The following is a 14042-nucleotide window of genomic DNA, read 5'->3' as shown; positions in this document are numbered from 1 at the left end:
CGCTGCTGCATCCAGCCTTCCTCAGATGCATCGGAGAGTTGATTGGGGTTTTCATGTGATGGTGCACATGCGCTTTGCCCACTGAGCCGTCTCCCAGCTTCCTGATTGACCGCTGTAGGCTGTTTTCATTTTTTTTGGTTTGTTTTCTCTGTGTAGCTTTAGCTGTCCTAGACTCGCTTTGTAGACCAGGCTGGTCTTGAACTCACAGGGATCTGCCTGCCTCTGCCTCCCAAGTGCTGGGATTTTTTTTTTTTTTTTTGGTATTAAGTCTTATTTCTTTTGAGTGGGAAAAACACGTGTAAAAATCTCAGCAAAATTCTTTTGGAGAATGAAAATATCTTTTAACTTGTGTAAAACTTGTATTTCTGTTTTTGCTTTTGTTTTTTGATTGTTTGTTTAGTTTGGGTTTGTTTTGTTTTGTTTCTTAGAAAAAAAATCTTACTCTTTAGCTCAAGGTGGCTTGGAACTTGCCCCAGCTAGCCTCAGATTCAGCAGGCCTCTTGCCTGGTCTACCAAGTACTGGGATTATAGGAAGAAATCAGCACACTCAGTCTAAAATATTTTTAATATATGATATTGTCTATGTTTTGTTTGTTTGTTTTGTTTTGAAGTTTTTTTGGTTTTTCAAGCCAGGGGTTCTCTGTGTAGCCTTGGCTGTCCTGGACTCACTTTGTTGACCAGGCTGGCCTTGAACTCACAGCGATCTGCCAGCCTCTGCCTTCTGAGTGCTGGGATTAAAGGCGTGCGCCACCACATCCAGCAGGCATATGTGCAAGCAGAACACTGTATATGTAATAAATAAATCATAAAAAAAAAGAAAAAACATTGTTTTGGGGCTGAGGACGCAGCTCAATGGCAGAATGCTTATCCAACATTTGTAAAGCCTTCGGTTCAATCATCAGTGTCAAAAATATGAAAAATAATTACTCCAAGTTTACCAAATTATTGTAGCTGTGTAGGGAATACTCATATAAATAATTAATCTTTGGTTTTCATTTTGTCATTTCCCAAAAATTCATTAGATTTAGATGTTGCAACAATAACTAAAACTGTAGTGGAGAATATTCGTAAGAAGGATGACGGTGAATTCAGTCACCATGACCTGGCTCCATCCCTGGACACCGGCACGACTGAGGTGATGGGGTGAGGAGGGGAGAATGGAGCCGAATGTAATCTATAGCCTATCTTCTTCTTGTCTCTTGGTGAACTTGTTCCTTAAAATACACTGGCTTCTGTCTTTTTTAAAGAACATAAAGGCCTTAAGTTTTGATTTTATGTGAATGGGTGTTTTGCATGCATGTATGACTGTGGACTTTGCCCGTGGCTGATGTCCAAGGAGTCCAGGAGAGGGTGCTGGGTCCCTTGGAATTAGAGTTATAGACATAGGGTTAGGGTTGGGAGTCACCATGTGGATTTTGGGAATCAAACCCATGACCTCTGGAAGATGAGCCAGTGACACGGAACTATGTCCAGCTCCCAAGGCCTTTAAAAAAAAAAAAGATTTATTTATTTATTATGTATTCAATGTTTTGCCTGCATGTACACCTGAAGGCCCAGAAGAAGGCACTAGATCACATTATAGATGGTTGTGAACCACCATGTGGTTGCTGGGAATTGAACTCAGGGCCTTTGGAAGAGCAGCCACTGCTCTTAACCTCTGAGCTATTTCTCCAAGCACCCCCAAGGCCTTTTAAATGACAAAAATTGGCAGCAATTTTAAGGTTTTGTGAAACACTGAATTGTGTTCAAGAAGGCTTCTTTTCAGAGCACCTGAGTGTTAGCTTTCCACTCATCAGGTTCTGCCAGGTGCTTTAGGAGCCGCTGACTTCTGTCTTTAAGAAGAACAATGAAATCTCAAGGAAAATAACTTGGGGCTGGGAGTGCCGTGTGCTCTCCTAGCATTGTGAGCCCCGCGGTTACTTCCTGCATCCTTAGGTTGGTGGGACACGGTGAATAATTCCAGATTCATAGGCCAGTGAGGTTGTCCTGTTAAGTGAGACAGACCGGGGAAAGATGGGTCCTTTCGTGATTTTATATGTTCTTCACTAGCATGCACTATAGGTCTACTTATTTGTGAATACTTTGAGGTAAAATGGATTTTCTCTTCCTCCGATGACCAGGAGGACCGCTTGAAGATCGATGTGATTGACTGGCTGGTGTTTGACCCAGCCCAGAGGGCGGAAGCGCTGAGGCAAGGCAACGCCATCATGAGGAAATTCTTAGGTGGGCTGTGCGCTTACAGTTTCCAATCTGATCCTTATGGTTTTTACATTTTACTTTGTGTTTGTAGAACATTTATTTCATAAGTAAGTGGGAAGGTAGACAGTTGGTCAGGACTGTAAGCTCGCCTTGGTGCCAGAGCAGGTGTTCTTGGCAGTCAGCTGCCTCCAGCTGTGCCCACCCTGACCCCGTGAGCACAAGGAAGCCATCTGAGTTGACGCTAGCATTGAGCAGTCAGCCATCCTTAGCACTGAGGAGTAAATGGTTACTGGGGCTGAGGAGACGAACAGTTAAGAGAGTTGGCAGCTTTTGTAGAGGAAGCAGCTGTTCTGAGGTTTCACTGCCTTGACTTTCTGCTGTGGATTCTAACCTGGAGCTCTGAGCTAAAGTAGACAGACCCCTCTCTCCTGGATTGCTTTTTGTCCGAATATTTTACTATAGCAACAGAAATGAAATTAGGACACTTCCCTACTTGGTTTGCAATCTGAGAATCACCGTGTGCCAAGGAGGCCTTGCTTGTTTGCATAGAAAGTGTTGCTGTTAGTTTAATGGTAAGGCCTCATATATGTTTATTATTAGCCTGTAGTTATTATAGTGGTATTTTCTTTTAAGATTTTGTTATTTATTTTATGTATGAGAACTCTATCTGCATGTACACTTGTATGGCAGAAGAGGGTATCAGATTCCAGTATAGATGGTGCGAGCTACCACGTGGTTGCTAGGAATTGAACTCAGGACCTCTAGAAGAGCAGACAGTGTTCTTATCCACTGAGCCACCTCTCCAGCCCTGGTGTATTTTCTAACCCTCTGTCAATCAATAAAATACCTTCCATATCTCCCTGCCCCCATCTCATGCCATCTGCTTCTAATAATTCCTGTGGAGCTACCTGCTGTTCATAGTCCATGCATACTTGATAACATTGTCCATCTCCTGCATCCATGCTGATCCAGCCATGTGCTCTCTCCACCTCACCCATTGCTGCTGACCCGTTTCTTCCTTCTATACCTGGCCTTCCTTCTCCCACAAGCCCACAGATTTTTGCTCCACCCCATCCTCCAGCCCTGCCCAGGTATCAGCTTGCTTACCTTTTCTTTCTTTCTTTTTTTTTTTTTTTTTTTTTGAGACAGGGTTTCTCTGTGTAGTCTTGGCCGTCCTGGACTTGCTTTATAGGCCAGGCTGGCCTCAAAGTCACAGAAATCCACCTGCCTCTGCCTTTCCTAAGTGCTGGGATTAAAGGCATGTGCTACCACTGTGGGGCATCACTTTCTTTATTAGTTAAACAGGGAGACAAGGTTAAACTGCAATACTTGGGTTGTGTAATGGTCTCCAATAAAAACCTGGGGAAAGGGGACAAGCAATTAATGTATACAAAGCACCATACCATACTGCAACAGAAAGCTGTTTTCTGCTTCTCTGAGTAGCTGCAGCTCAGTGTGCTTCTCAAGCACATCAGTGACAGACAGACATGGGCTTCCCAGTTACAGGGATCAAAAGCGAATGGACCAGATCCATAAGCAGAGTACAATTTACTCTGATCCTATTCTGAGAAGAAGTTGTGGACAGGAGCCCTGGCTTTGCCATGCCACAAGTAAAGCCTTGACGAGACTGGCTTCCCAGTGCTGGCAAGGTCATGTGTCTGTAAGGAGATGCAGCCCAGTGCCTAGCCAGCTGCTTGCCGTGGCCAGCTCCTCAGACAGTGTCACTACTTACTTGGTTTTGGTTTTGATGTTTCCACCAAAGCGGAGAGAACCAGTTACCCCATCGGCCTTTGTATTATGAAAGCAAACCCATTTAAAAATCAGTGTTCATTATACTACTCAGCTTTATATGTGATGTCAAACAGACTTTGGGAAGTATAATTTCTTTCTTTATATGTGAAAACAACTGCCTTTGTGTTACTGTCACACTGATGGAGGAACGAGCCAGCCCATTGAGTAGGAAGATCACCCAGACCTTTAGTGAAGTCTGGGATCTGAAATATGAACTTGTAATCAGTGAGTTGATGCTATCAGAGGCCAGTACACAAGACTAGGTGTGGTGGCGCACACCTTTAACCCCAGCAGTAGGGGGGGAGGGGAGCTCCTGAGTTCAAGGCCAGCCTGGTCTACATGGTAGTTCCTAGGACTCTGTAGAGAGACCCTGTCTCAAAAAACAAACCATTAGAGTCCAAGAATGCCCACACAAGCCACTCAAGACCCCACCTCAGTAAGACACTGATGGTTTTTTTCAATGCTTGAACCAAGCTGATTGATTGGGGCCACAGAGAGGACTCAGGAGCCTAACTGTGGTGGTGACTTGCCTTTTAGGGCAGCCTTTTTTGTTTTGTTTTGATTTTTAAAGATTTATTTATTGTGTATTCAGTTTTCTGTCTGTAGGTGTGCCTGCACACCAGAAGAGGTGGGCAGAGATCTCATTACAGATGCTTGTGAGCCACTATGTATTTGCTGAGAATTGAACTCAGGACTTCCAGAAGAGTAAACAGTGCTCTTAACCTCTGAGCCATCTCTCCAGCCCCTCGGGCAGCCTTTTTATAGGAAAACCAAGTCCAGAAGACGAGGGGAGGACAATAATGAACTCTAAGTTCATTTTGGCTAACTAGACAAAGGACTATCGCTGACCTTTAAGTTGAATGGTCCTAAGTGAGGTGGTGGTTAGGGGTCTTCCAGAGTGCAGCCAAGTGCAGAGACACCTGAGCATAAGTAACGACATCAAAGCCAGGAAGTAAGTACTGCCTTTTAGAAGGACTATTCACTGTAAGCATTATTAATAACATTTGACAGGCAGGGTTTGAGAATTTGAACTTAATTTTGTCTCATGACCAAGATGGAGACCAAAGACAAAATCGCTGTAGTTATGCCAAAGGCTAAATAAAGCAGGTCTCAACAAAACAAAACAAGCAAAAAAAAGCCATCAGCACACAGAAGTCCATATATATTGATTTTTTCCCCCACAGCATCAAAGAAACATGAAGCTGCAAAAGAAGTGTTTGTGAAAATTCCTCAGGATTCCATTGCGGAAATCTATAATCAATGGGAGGAGCAAGGCATGGAGAGCCCTCTTCCCGCCGAGGATGACAATGCTATCCGAGAACATTTGTGTATTAGAGCCTATCTGGTGAGACTGGAAAGAGAGCTGCAGTCTTCAAGATCTTTCTGCTCTATTCTTGGAGCTAAGCTATATATATATATAATATTTTATTTTTAATTATCTGTAGGTATGTAGGTGTATATGTCAACAAATGCCTGTGGAGACCAGAGACATCTGATCTTCTAGAGCTGTCCCAGACAGCTGTGAGCTGCCTATCATGGGTGCTGGGAACTGAACTTAGGGCCTCTGGGAGAGCAGCAAGTGCTCTTAACCATTGAGCCGTCTCTCCAGTCCTTGGAGTTTGAACTTTTTCCAAAAGCGGTGATTGATTCATCTAAGGGCCCCTGGTATGACAGTGCTGAGTCACTCACAGGGGTTGATGTTATGACCTTGTCGCATTGGCATGAGTCTGCCGATTGCTGACCAGGCAGGGATACACAGTGCATGATGCTTGGAACTTACTTGCCTAAGATTTAAGATTGTGTGTGCTCATGGCACCCTTCGTCCTTGGCAATGAATTAGAAAGGACACAAGATGTTCCATGTGTTAGAGTAAAAGCAGCAGCATCCTAGTGAGGTTTATTGAGCACATAGTGATGGAGCAAGTAGTCAGGCTAAATTAAGGGTAGAACTCTGCCTTTGACTATAAAAGCCAGTATGCCAATCAAGAAGACAAGGAAGCATGCCTTCTCTCATAGAGTGACCAAGCACGGTGCTAGGGTAAGAGGAGATGCCAAAGCAACACAAAATGCTTGCCAGTGTGTGTCACTTTATACAACACTGCCTGCTCAAACCTTATGAGTAAGAATTACTTCTAAGAACTGGAACTCCTAGAAGCCTCTGAGCAATAAAAATGGAAACCTTTTGTAATCTCAGCACTCAGGAAACTGAGGCAGGAGGATAGCCACAAATCTGAGGCCAGTCTGGGCTTCATATGAGTTCCAGACCTACCTGGTCTAGAGAATAAAACCCTGTATGAAAAAAACAAGATATAAAACCATGTGTTTCATTTTGTTTAACGTCACATTTAGGAAGCCCATGAAACCTTCAATGAGTGGTTTAAGCATATGAATTCAGCTCCACAGAAACCTACAATGACATCTCAGCCAACTTTTACAGAGAAAGTGGCTTATGAACACAAAGAAAAGAAATACGAAGTAAGTTACATGTGAGTCTGAGATAACGGTATGTAACCAAAAAAAATTTTTTTTGTGTATTTAGGTCAGTTTTTTCAGCATTTATGTTCTGATGAATAGAATCTTCCTGTTACACATTCTGCTTTGAATCATGTTGACTTTTCCATAAGTGATTAATCTTGAGAAATGATGCAAGGCATGGTGGCTCAAGCCTTTAATCCCAGGGCTTGGGAGCCACAGCCAGGCAGGTCTCTGAGTTCAAGGCAAGCCTGGTCTATATCCTGAATTCCAGGCCAGCCAGAGCTACACATATGATACCCTGTCTTGGAAAAATAAAATAAGAAAAAGAAAGCAAAAATGCCTTTAGACATTAGTATTTGTGTATTAAGTTAACATTTTAGCATTTCATTTCTCTCCTCCTTGTTAATAGTTTTTCTTTATCTACATGGCTACCGGAATTATCAGTCATAAGAATGATGTCCTTGTCTGTGCTCTGAACATCTCATTTGCTGATGGCCCACTGTGTCTGGCTTCTTGCTCTGCAGATGGACTACAACATTTGGAAAGGACATCTGGATGCCCTGACTGCCGATGTAAAGGAGAAAATGTACAATGTCCTGTTATTCGTTGATGGAGGGTGGATGGTAGACGTCAGAGAGGTGAGCTGTGTGTTCTGTTTATAGCTGCAAAAATCAGTAACAAGCCAGAGAGATGGCTCAGCCAGTAGAGGCACTCACCATCAAGCCTGGGGACATGAGTTCAACCCCCAGGACTCAAGTAGTGGAGACAAGTGACTTGTGCAAGTTGTCCTCTGAGCTCCACATTCAGACCCACACATGTAAACACGCACAGGCACATACACAATGCAATACATTTGTTAAATAGTATTGCTTTATGTGTATGAGTGTTTTGCCTGCATGTACATTTGTGTGCCATGTGTATGCCTGGTGCCCATGGAGACTAGAACACGGCATTGAGTCCCCTGGAGCTAGAGTTACAGATGGCTGTGAGCAGCCATGTGGGTACCAGGAATCCAACTCAGGTCCTTTGGAAGAGCAGCAAGTGTTCTTAACTGCTGAGCCATCTCTCTATCCCCCATTTTAAAAATTAAACAACAAACCAACAACAGGAACAAAGACCACTCAGGAGACCACTCAGGCTGTGTCTTCTAGTGTCCCTTCTCTAAATAGGAACATCTACAGATTTCACATGAAGTTCGTAGTTATAACTACCCCCCCGCCCATGTTTCTCTAAGCTTAACTAAAAATACTAGCTTGCAATAGAAGTATTTCTTTTGGGGCTGGAGAGATGGCTCAGTGGTTAAGAGCACTGGCTGCTCATCCAAAGGTCCTGAGTTCAATTCCCAGCAACCACATGGTGGCTCACAACCATCTATAATAAGATCTGATGCCCTCTTCTCTGATGTTCTCTTCTGTCCTGCAGGCATACATGTAATAGAGTGCTTATATACATAAATAAATAAATCTTTAAAAAAAATTTTTTTTAGATGTATTTATTTATTGAATGATTGATGGATGAATTGATTGATTTTATATGAGTGCTTTATCTGAATAAAAGGACATCAGATCACATTATAGATGGTTGTGAACCACCATGTGGTTGCTGGGAATTGAACTCAGGACCTCTAAAAGAGACAGGGTTTCTCTATGTAGTCTTGGCTGTCCTGGACTTCCTTTGTAGACCAGGCTGCCCTTAAACTCACTGCAATCCGCCTGCCTCTGCCTCCCAAGTGCTGAGATTAAAGGTGTGTACCACTGCCCAGCTGCAGGTGGTGCTCTTAACCACTGAGCCATCTCTCTAGCCCGAGTATTTCTTTCTTGAGTAAACTATTCACATTCAGTATGTTCACTCAGAGTAACTAAAATCTTACGCTTTTAAAATTTCAGACCTAAAGTTATATGTATGTGTTTATTTACCAAGTTGTTGAGATAGTCACATCTTACTGTGTAGTACAAGGAAACCTTGGACTCACTCTGTGCCAGGCTGCCCTGGAACTTGAAATCCTGACTGCTGGTTTACAGATAAAAGCCACTAACCTGAGTCTCATTTTTTTTATTAGATGTATTTATTATTTTATGTGAGTAATTTGTGTATGTGTTTGTATGTGCACCACATGTGTGCATGGTGTCTGCAGGGGTCAGAAGAGGGAATACGTCTTCTGGAACTGGAGTAAGAGATGGTTGTGAACCACCTTGTGGGTGCTGGGAAGCAAACTCGAGTCCCCTCAAAAGCACCAAGTGCTCTTAACCACTGACCCATCTCTCCAGCCCCACAGATTTTAAGTCTTTAATGATGTGTATCTCACCTAACTTAGAAATGGGTAGGTCTAGTAGTATAAGGATTTAAAGCAGCAGCTTCCCTCTGCACTACCCACGTACATGCCTCAGCCTGTCCTTTAAACTAGAGGCTTCACCTCTAAAGAATGAGCTACAAAAGTACTCATGGCACAAATCCGGCCTGTAGTGCCAGCATGTGGGGGCTGAAGCAGCCTCAACTGTCCCTCTCCCCAGTGCCAGAAGAAGGCACAGTTGAGTCAGGTTTGGGGTTCAGATTTGGGCAGCATATTGAACGTGCTTGGCATGCACGGGGCCCTGGTTTGGCCCCACAGCATATCAGTAGAGGAAAAACAAGATTGCTTCTACCCGGAAAGGATGCCCAAGAGGCATCGCGCTTAGAGAATCTTGAATGAGTAGTAGAAACCCTGAGATGGGGAAAGGAAGACACAGACGGAGCCATGGGGGTGAGAACCAGACCGGGGCCTGTGTCAGTCACCTGTCTTGGCAGGACTTCATCTCTAGTCTTTGTCTTTGGCCAGCCTCCATTCCCTCTTGTATTTACAGGTCTCCATTTCCTTAACTGTGTAAGAAAATGATACATTTCTTCTCCTTGCTTGCCCCCCTCCCACCGGATCCTTCTTGCCAGCTGTGATCGTGACTGCCAGGCTGGTGCATGCTCTTAGACCTCAGGCCCATCTGGGGTGCACACATGCTCCTATTCTTTCGTTCCAGGGAAGCTGTAACTACCTCTCCGCCTGGCTTTGCGCTGGTGGTTTTTAGTCTCACTCCTTTGGTGTGTGCCCAGTACCTAGTGAGGAACAGCTCGGGAGAGGAGGAGCTTGTGTGGGCAGCAGGGGTGAGAGGCGGCTGGTGTGTGTATTTAGGAAGAAGTGTGGGCAGGCTGTAGCCCTCACCCACGCTAACACTTCACCAATCATCTGCCTCCCTGAAGGTTCCATCTGCTGGGGACCCAGTACTCAAACACTGGATCCTAAGAGGGACATTTCACACTGAAGCGACAGCAAGGCCCGATCCTGAGGTGTGACGGAATGTAACTGAGTTTTGCTTCTGCAGACAGATCTCTAAGCTCTGCGTCTCGGATGGTTGGCGCATTGCTCTGAGCAGTGCTCAGTTCTGCAGCTCACAGGCACCACTGTCCTTTCCTCTGCCACCCCTCACAGCATGTGTCTTGCTTTTTCTTTAATTAACTTAGTTGCTACATTTTTCTACCTCTGGCTTCTCTTTTCTGACAGGGCTAGGGGTGAGATCAGGGCCTCTGATTGCTGCTGCTGTTGCTGCTACTGATAGCAGTGTGTTCAGTGTCCACTCTGAGCTTTTTGGGTCTTTGTTCCTGGTACTGGGGATTGAACCCAGGCCCTACACACGCTAGGCAAGCACAGTTCCACTGAACTATTTCCTTAGCCCTCAGAGCCTACCTCTTAGTCCTGAGTTTATATGAAACTCCTCAGCATGATTTTAAATGTTTGGTGGGTTCCTTAGGCCAAACCTTCCTCCTCTGATCGTGCATGTTCTGGTTAAGTGAGATCTGAATGCTGAAAAATACCAAAACTCGAGATCATAATGACATAAAATATTTTTTATTTTGGCTATAAAGGCTTCTGATGGCACATATTACTTACATATGAATTAGAAACTTGCACCTCTTCTCCTGCACAGTCAGATTACATGTCATGTCCCCATGACCTGTAGACTGGCGCACAGCTCAGACTTCAGCCCCATGACTGATAACATTTGAGGTCTACCTCTGAACATAGAACCATCTCTTGAGAAAACAAGTGTTTCCATTTTAAAGCTAAAAAACATATGAAGTATGCATTTTAATATTTGGTTTTATGTATTTGTATTTTAAAGCAGTTTTAACAGGTTAGCAAGCAGTGATCCTCGCCCAGGTCAACTGCTCGTAGTAGCATCTTCACGTCCTGTGTGTTGCTTCACTCCTGCAGTATCTGCCCGTGAGAAGAGCTTCATAACTTATTGTAATCGCCTTACACAGAAAGGGATCCCCCTTCCCCTGGGCTCTTTGTGCAAGACAAGTCAAGCCTTGATATCACAGCCCCCTCTGCTTTCGGGGTCCCTGTGCCACTGTGTCAGCCATTACACTGTGCCTGCCTTAATGAGGCTTCTTAAAGGAGCCGTTACCGTAGCTTGCCATTTCTCTGCTGTTGCTCTTTTGTAGATTTCCATTTGTTTGACATCCTCTGCTGCTGAGCATTAAACTCAGGCTCCTCCTACACACAGTAGGCACATGCTTTGCCACTGACTTAACTCCCAGTGCTTCCTATAAAAAGGGTTTCATTTAAATTATTTGTGTGAGCCGGGCGGCGGTGGCGCACGCCTTTAATCCCAGCACTTGGGAGGCAGAGGCAGGCGGATCGCTGTGAGTTCGAGGCCAGCCTGGTCTACAAAGTGAGTCTAGGACAGCCAAGGCTACACAGAGAGACCCTGTCTCGAAAAACAAAACAAAAACCACCTTTTTGTCTCAAAAAACCAAATAAATAAATAAATTATTTGTATGTGTGCTCCTGTCTGTGTTGGGGTTGTGTCCATGGGGGGGGTGGGCATTGGATCTCCCGGAGCTGGAGCTGTGAGCCCCCATCATGGGTCTTTTAACTGCAGTGTGTGCTTTCCACCTCTGAGCCATCTCTCCAGCTCCTCCCTCCTCGTCTTAAAGATTATTTGAAAAATTGTGTCTTTGGGTATAAGAAAATATAGTGAGCAAGGAATGGCTAATTATTTTTCTGCATTTTACTGTCCAGATAATTCTTTAGAAAGATTCCATTTTTCCTATAGCAGGGTGTCTTCAGATCTCTGTCTCGGTCTCTGTATTTGAGACAGGGTTTCTCTGTGTAGCCCTGGCTGTCCCAGAGTCTACAGCCCTCTGTAGACTAGGCTGACCTTTAACTCAGACCTGCGGCCTCTTCCTCCTGAATGCTGGGATTAAAGGCATACTTGACCACTCCTGCTTAAATTGGTTTTTATGTTTAATTGTATGTATGTGAATGTGTTGGCTGCAGTGGTCAATGAAGCAGAAGGCGGCATTGGGTCTCCTCCTGCTGGAGTTAATGACAATTGTTAGCCACCACCTGGAAATCAAACCAGGGTCCTGTGGAAGAGCCTCCAGTCCTCCTAAAAGCTAAACCGTCATCTCTCTTCTCTTATTCACTGTTTTTGTTGTTGTTGTTTTGTTTGGTTGGGATTTGTTTTTTGTTTTTTAACTATACAAAGAAATACTCTCCCACAGCCTTCCTCAGTCTTTCTCAGCCTTCCTCAGCCCTCCTTGTCTTGACCCTTCCTGCCGGCCTGATGGCAGTTAGGTTGGTACTTTCTCTCAGATCATAGATACTCTGCACTTACATCTACATGTATTGAGGGAAATAAATGGTAATTATTTTCTGCTCTGGCATTTGCTCTTACAGTGTTCAGTCTCTGGCTTTTTCCTTCTTTGTGGGTTGTTTAGTCTGGATGCGTTAGAAATACATTCGGCAGCATCATATTTCCATACTATCTCCACTGGTATGTTCTTTTCATCTTCATATCTTTGGCCATAAAATTTTATTTAAAAAAAAAATCTAGTGTGATAGGCTGGTTAATTTGATTGGCACCACCCAGTGTTCATTTTTAGTGGGCATGATGAGGGCTAGGGTGATGGCTCAGTTGATGATGTTTTTCAAGCACCAGGATGTGTATTTGATCCCCAGAAGCTCCCCTTACAATGCTAGCACTGAGGAGAGAAGGACAGGAGGACCCCAGCACTTACTGGCTAGGCAGTCTAGCCTAATACTGGCGAGCTCCAGACAGTTGAGCTCAAAGGAGGCAGATGGCACTCCCGAGGATGACACCTTGGCTTCAGTACGTAAGCACACTGCCCTGCACCCATACACAATGTGTACCCACACACATATTAGCATGTACTCATGCATTTTAAAAAATAGGCATGATAAGCTTTGGGGGAAAAATTAGTCTTTTCCTGTCCTGGTTTTGACTCAGTAGTCAACTCTCAACGTGCCTGGGGCATTGATTCTAGGACCTGATAGAGACAAAATTGTTCTTTTCTTTATAAAAATGAATTGCATGATATTTTTATGTAGCCCCCACACATCCTCCAGGTCTGTCAATTTTCTTCAGATCATCTACACCTACTTTAGTATAAGGTTTTGGTTTTGTTGTTGGGGGGAGGGAGTTGTTTGTTTGTTTGTTTTGAGACAGGGTCTCTCTAGCAGCCAAGCATACTGTGTAAAGATCAGGCTGACCTTGACCTTGCACTTACCCTCTTGCCCTGGCATCCCGACTGCTGTGGTTTGGGATGGCCTGTGTGAACCAGCACACTTGCCTGTGGTTGACTCTTCTGTTTGTAAGGGCGTGTAGCTTAAAGTTGTCCAAATGTTGACTTGGTGCCTGTCTGTAGGATGCTGAAGAAGACGCTGAAAGAACACATCAGATGGTTTTACTGAGAAAGCTCTGTCTGCCCATGCTGTGCTTTCTGCTTCACACCATTTTGCATAGCACCGGTCAGTATCAGGAGTGCCTGCAGCTGGCCGACATGGTGTCCTCAGAGCGCCACAAGCTGTATCTGGTGAGTTCATGCACACATGCAGTTTTAAGGATTTTGTTTGTTTGTTTGTTTGTTTGTATTTCGAGACAGGGTTTCTCTGTGTAGCCTTGGCTGTCCTGGACACACTTTGTAGACCAGGCTGTCCTTGAACTCACAGAGATCCACCTGCCTCCGCCTCTTGAGTGCTGGTGTTAAAGGCGTGCGCCACCACGCACAGCTTGCAGTTTCAACTTTTATAAACGATACGCTTTCAGTGTCCCTTTTTCCAAAGGTGTCGGTGTACATGAGTAGAGGTGGCCTGCCCTAAGGACCAGCATGTGGCTGCCGAGACATGTACCTCTTCACGGAAATGTTCTAAGACTGACTAGGTTTTTTAAAAGTTGATATTCTCATTTTTATTTTTATTTTTTCTGTTCAAATGTCAGGTGTTCTCTAAGGAGGAACTAAAGAAACTACTACAGAAGCTAAGGGAGTCCTCGCTGATGCTCCTGGACCAGGGGCTGGACCCACTTGGGTATGAACTTCAGTCCTGACTCACCCGCTCGCTGACGCCGTGACCACAGGAGGATGCTTGGCTGGTTGGCTGCTTGCCTGCTTGGTTGGTTTTGACCACCTATACATATTTGTAATTATTGGTTTGTTTGTTTTTTTCTTTGACATTCAATGTAAAATTTGGACATCTGAATTTTGTACTATATTTTTCTGAATATTAAAGTTAAGATGAGTCTA

At 44.3% G+C, this 14042-nt stretch overlaps 1 protein-coding gene across 2 annotated transcripts in view; it reads left to right on the top strand.

The window, feature by feature from the left end:
- NUP107 (nucleoporin 107) overlaps window positions 1-14042 on the top strand; it is a 38547-nt gene extending 24505 nt beyond the window's left edge. For both annotated transcript variants that reach the window (XM_084760410.1, XM_084760411.1), the window contains exons 22-28: window positions 1023-1135; window positions 2121-2223; window positions 5175-5335; window positions 6339-6464; window positions 6989-7102; window positions 13167-13334; window positions 13739-14042. In XM_084760410.1, the coding sequence (XP_084616536.1) occupies window positions 1023-1135; window positions 2121-2223; window positions 5175-5335; window positions 6339-6464; window positions 6989-7102; window positions 13167-13334; window positions 13739-13846 (893 nt within the window). In that variant the 3' untranslated portion in view covers window positions 13847-14042. The remainder of the gene's footprint in view (window positions 1-1022; window positions 1136-2120; window positions 2224-5174; window positions 5336-6338; window positions 6465-6988; window positions 7103-13166; window positions 13335-13738) is intronic.

Source organism: Acomys minous (assembly GCF_964271855.1).
Source record: "Acomys minous genome assembly, chromosome: 15".
Lineage (NCBI taxonomy): Eukaryota > Metazoa > Chordata > Mammalia > Rodentia > Muridae > Acomys > Acomys minous.
This window is presented reverse-complemented; position numbering and strand designations above follow the sequence as displayed.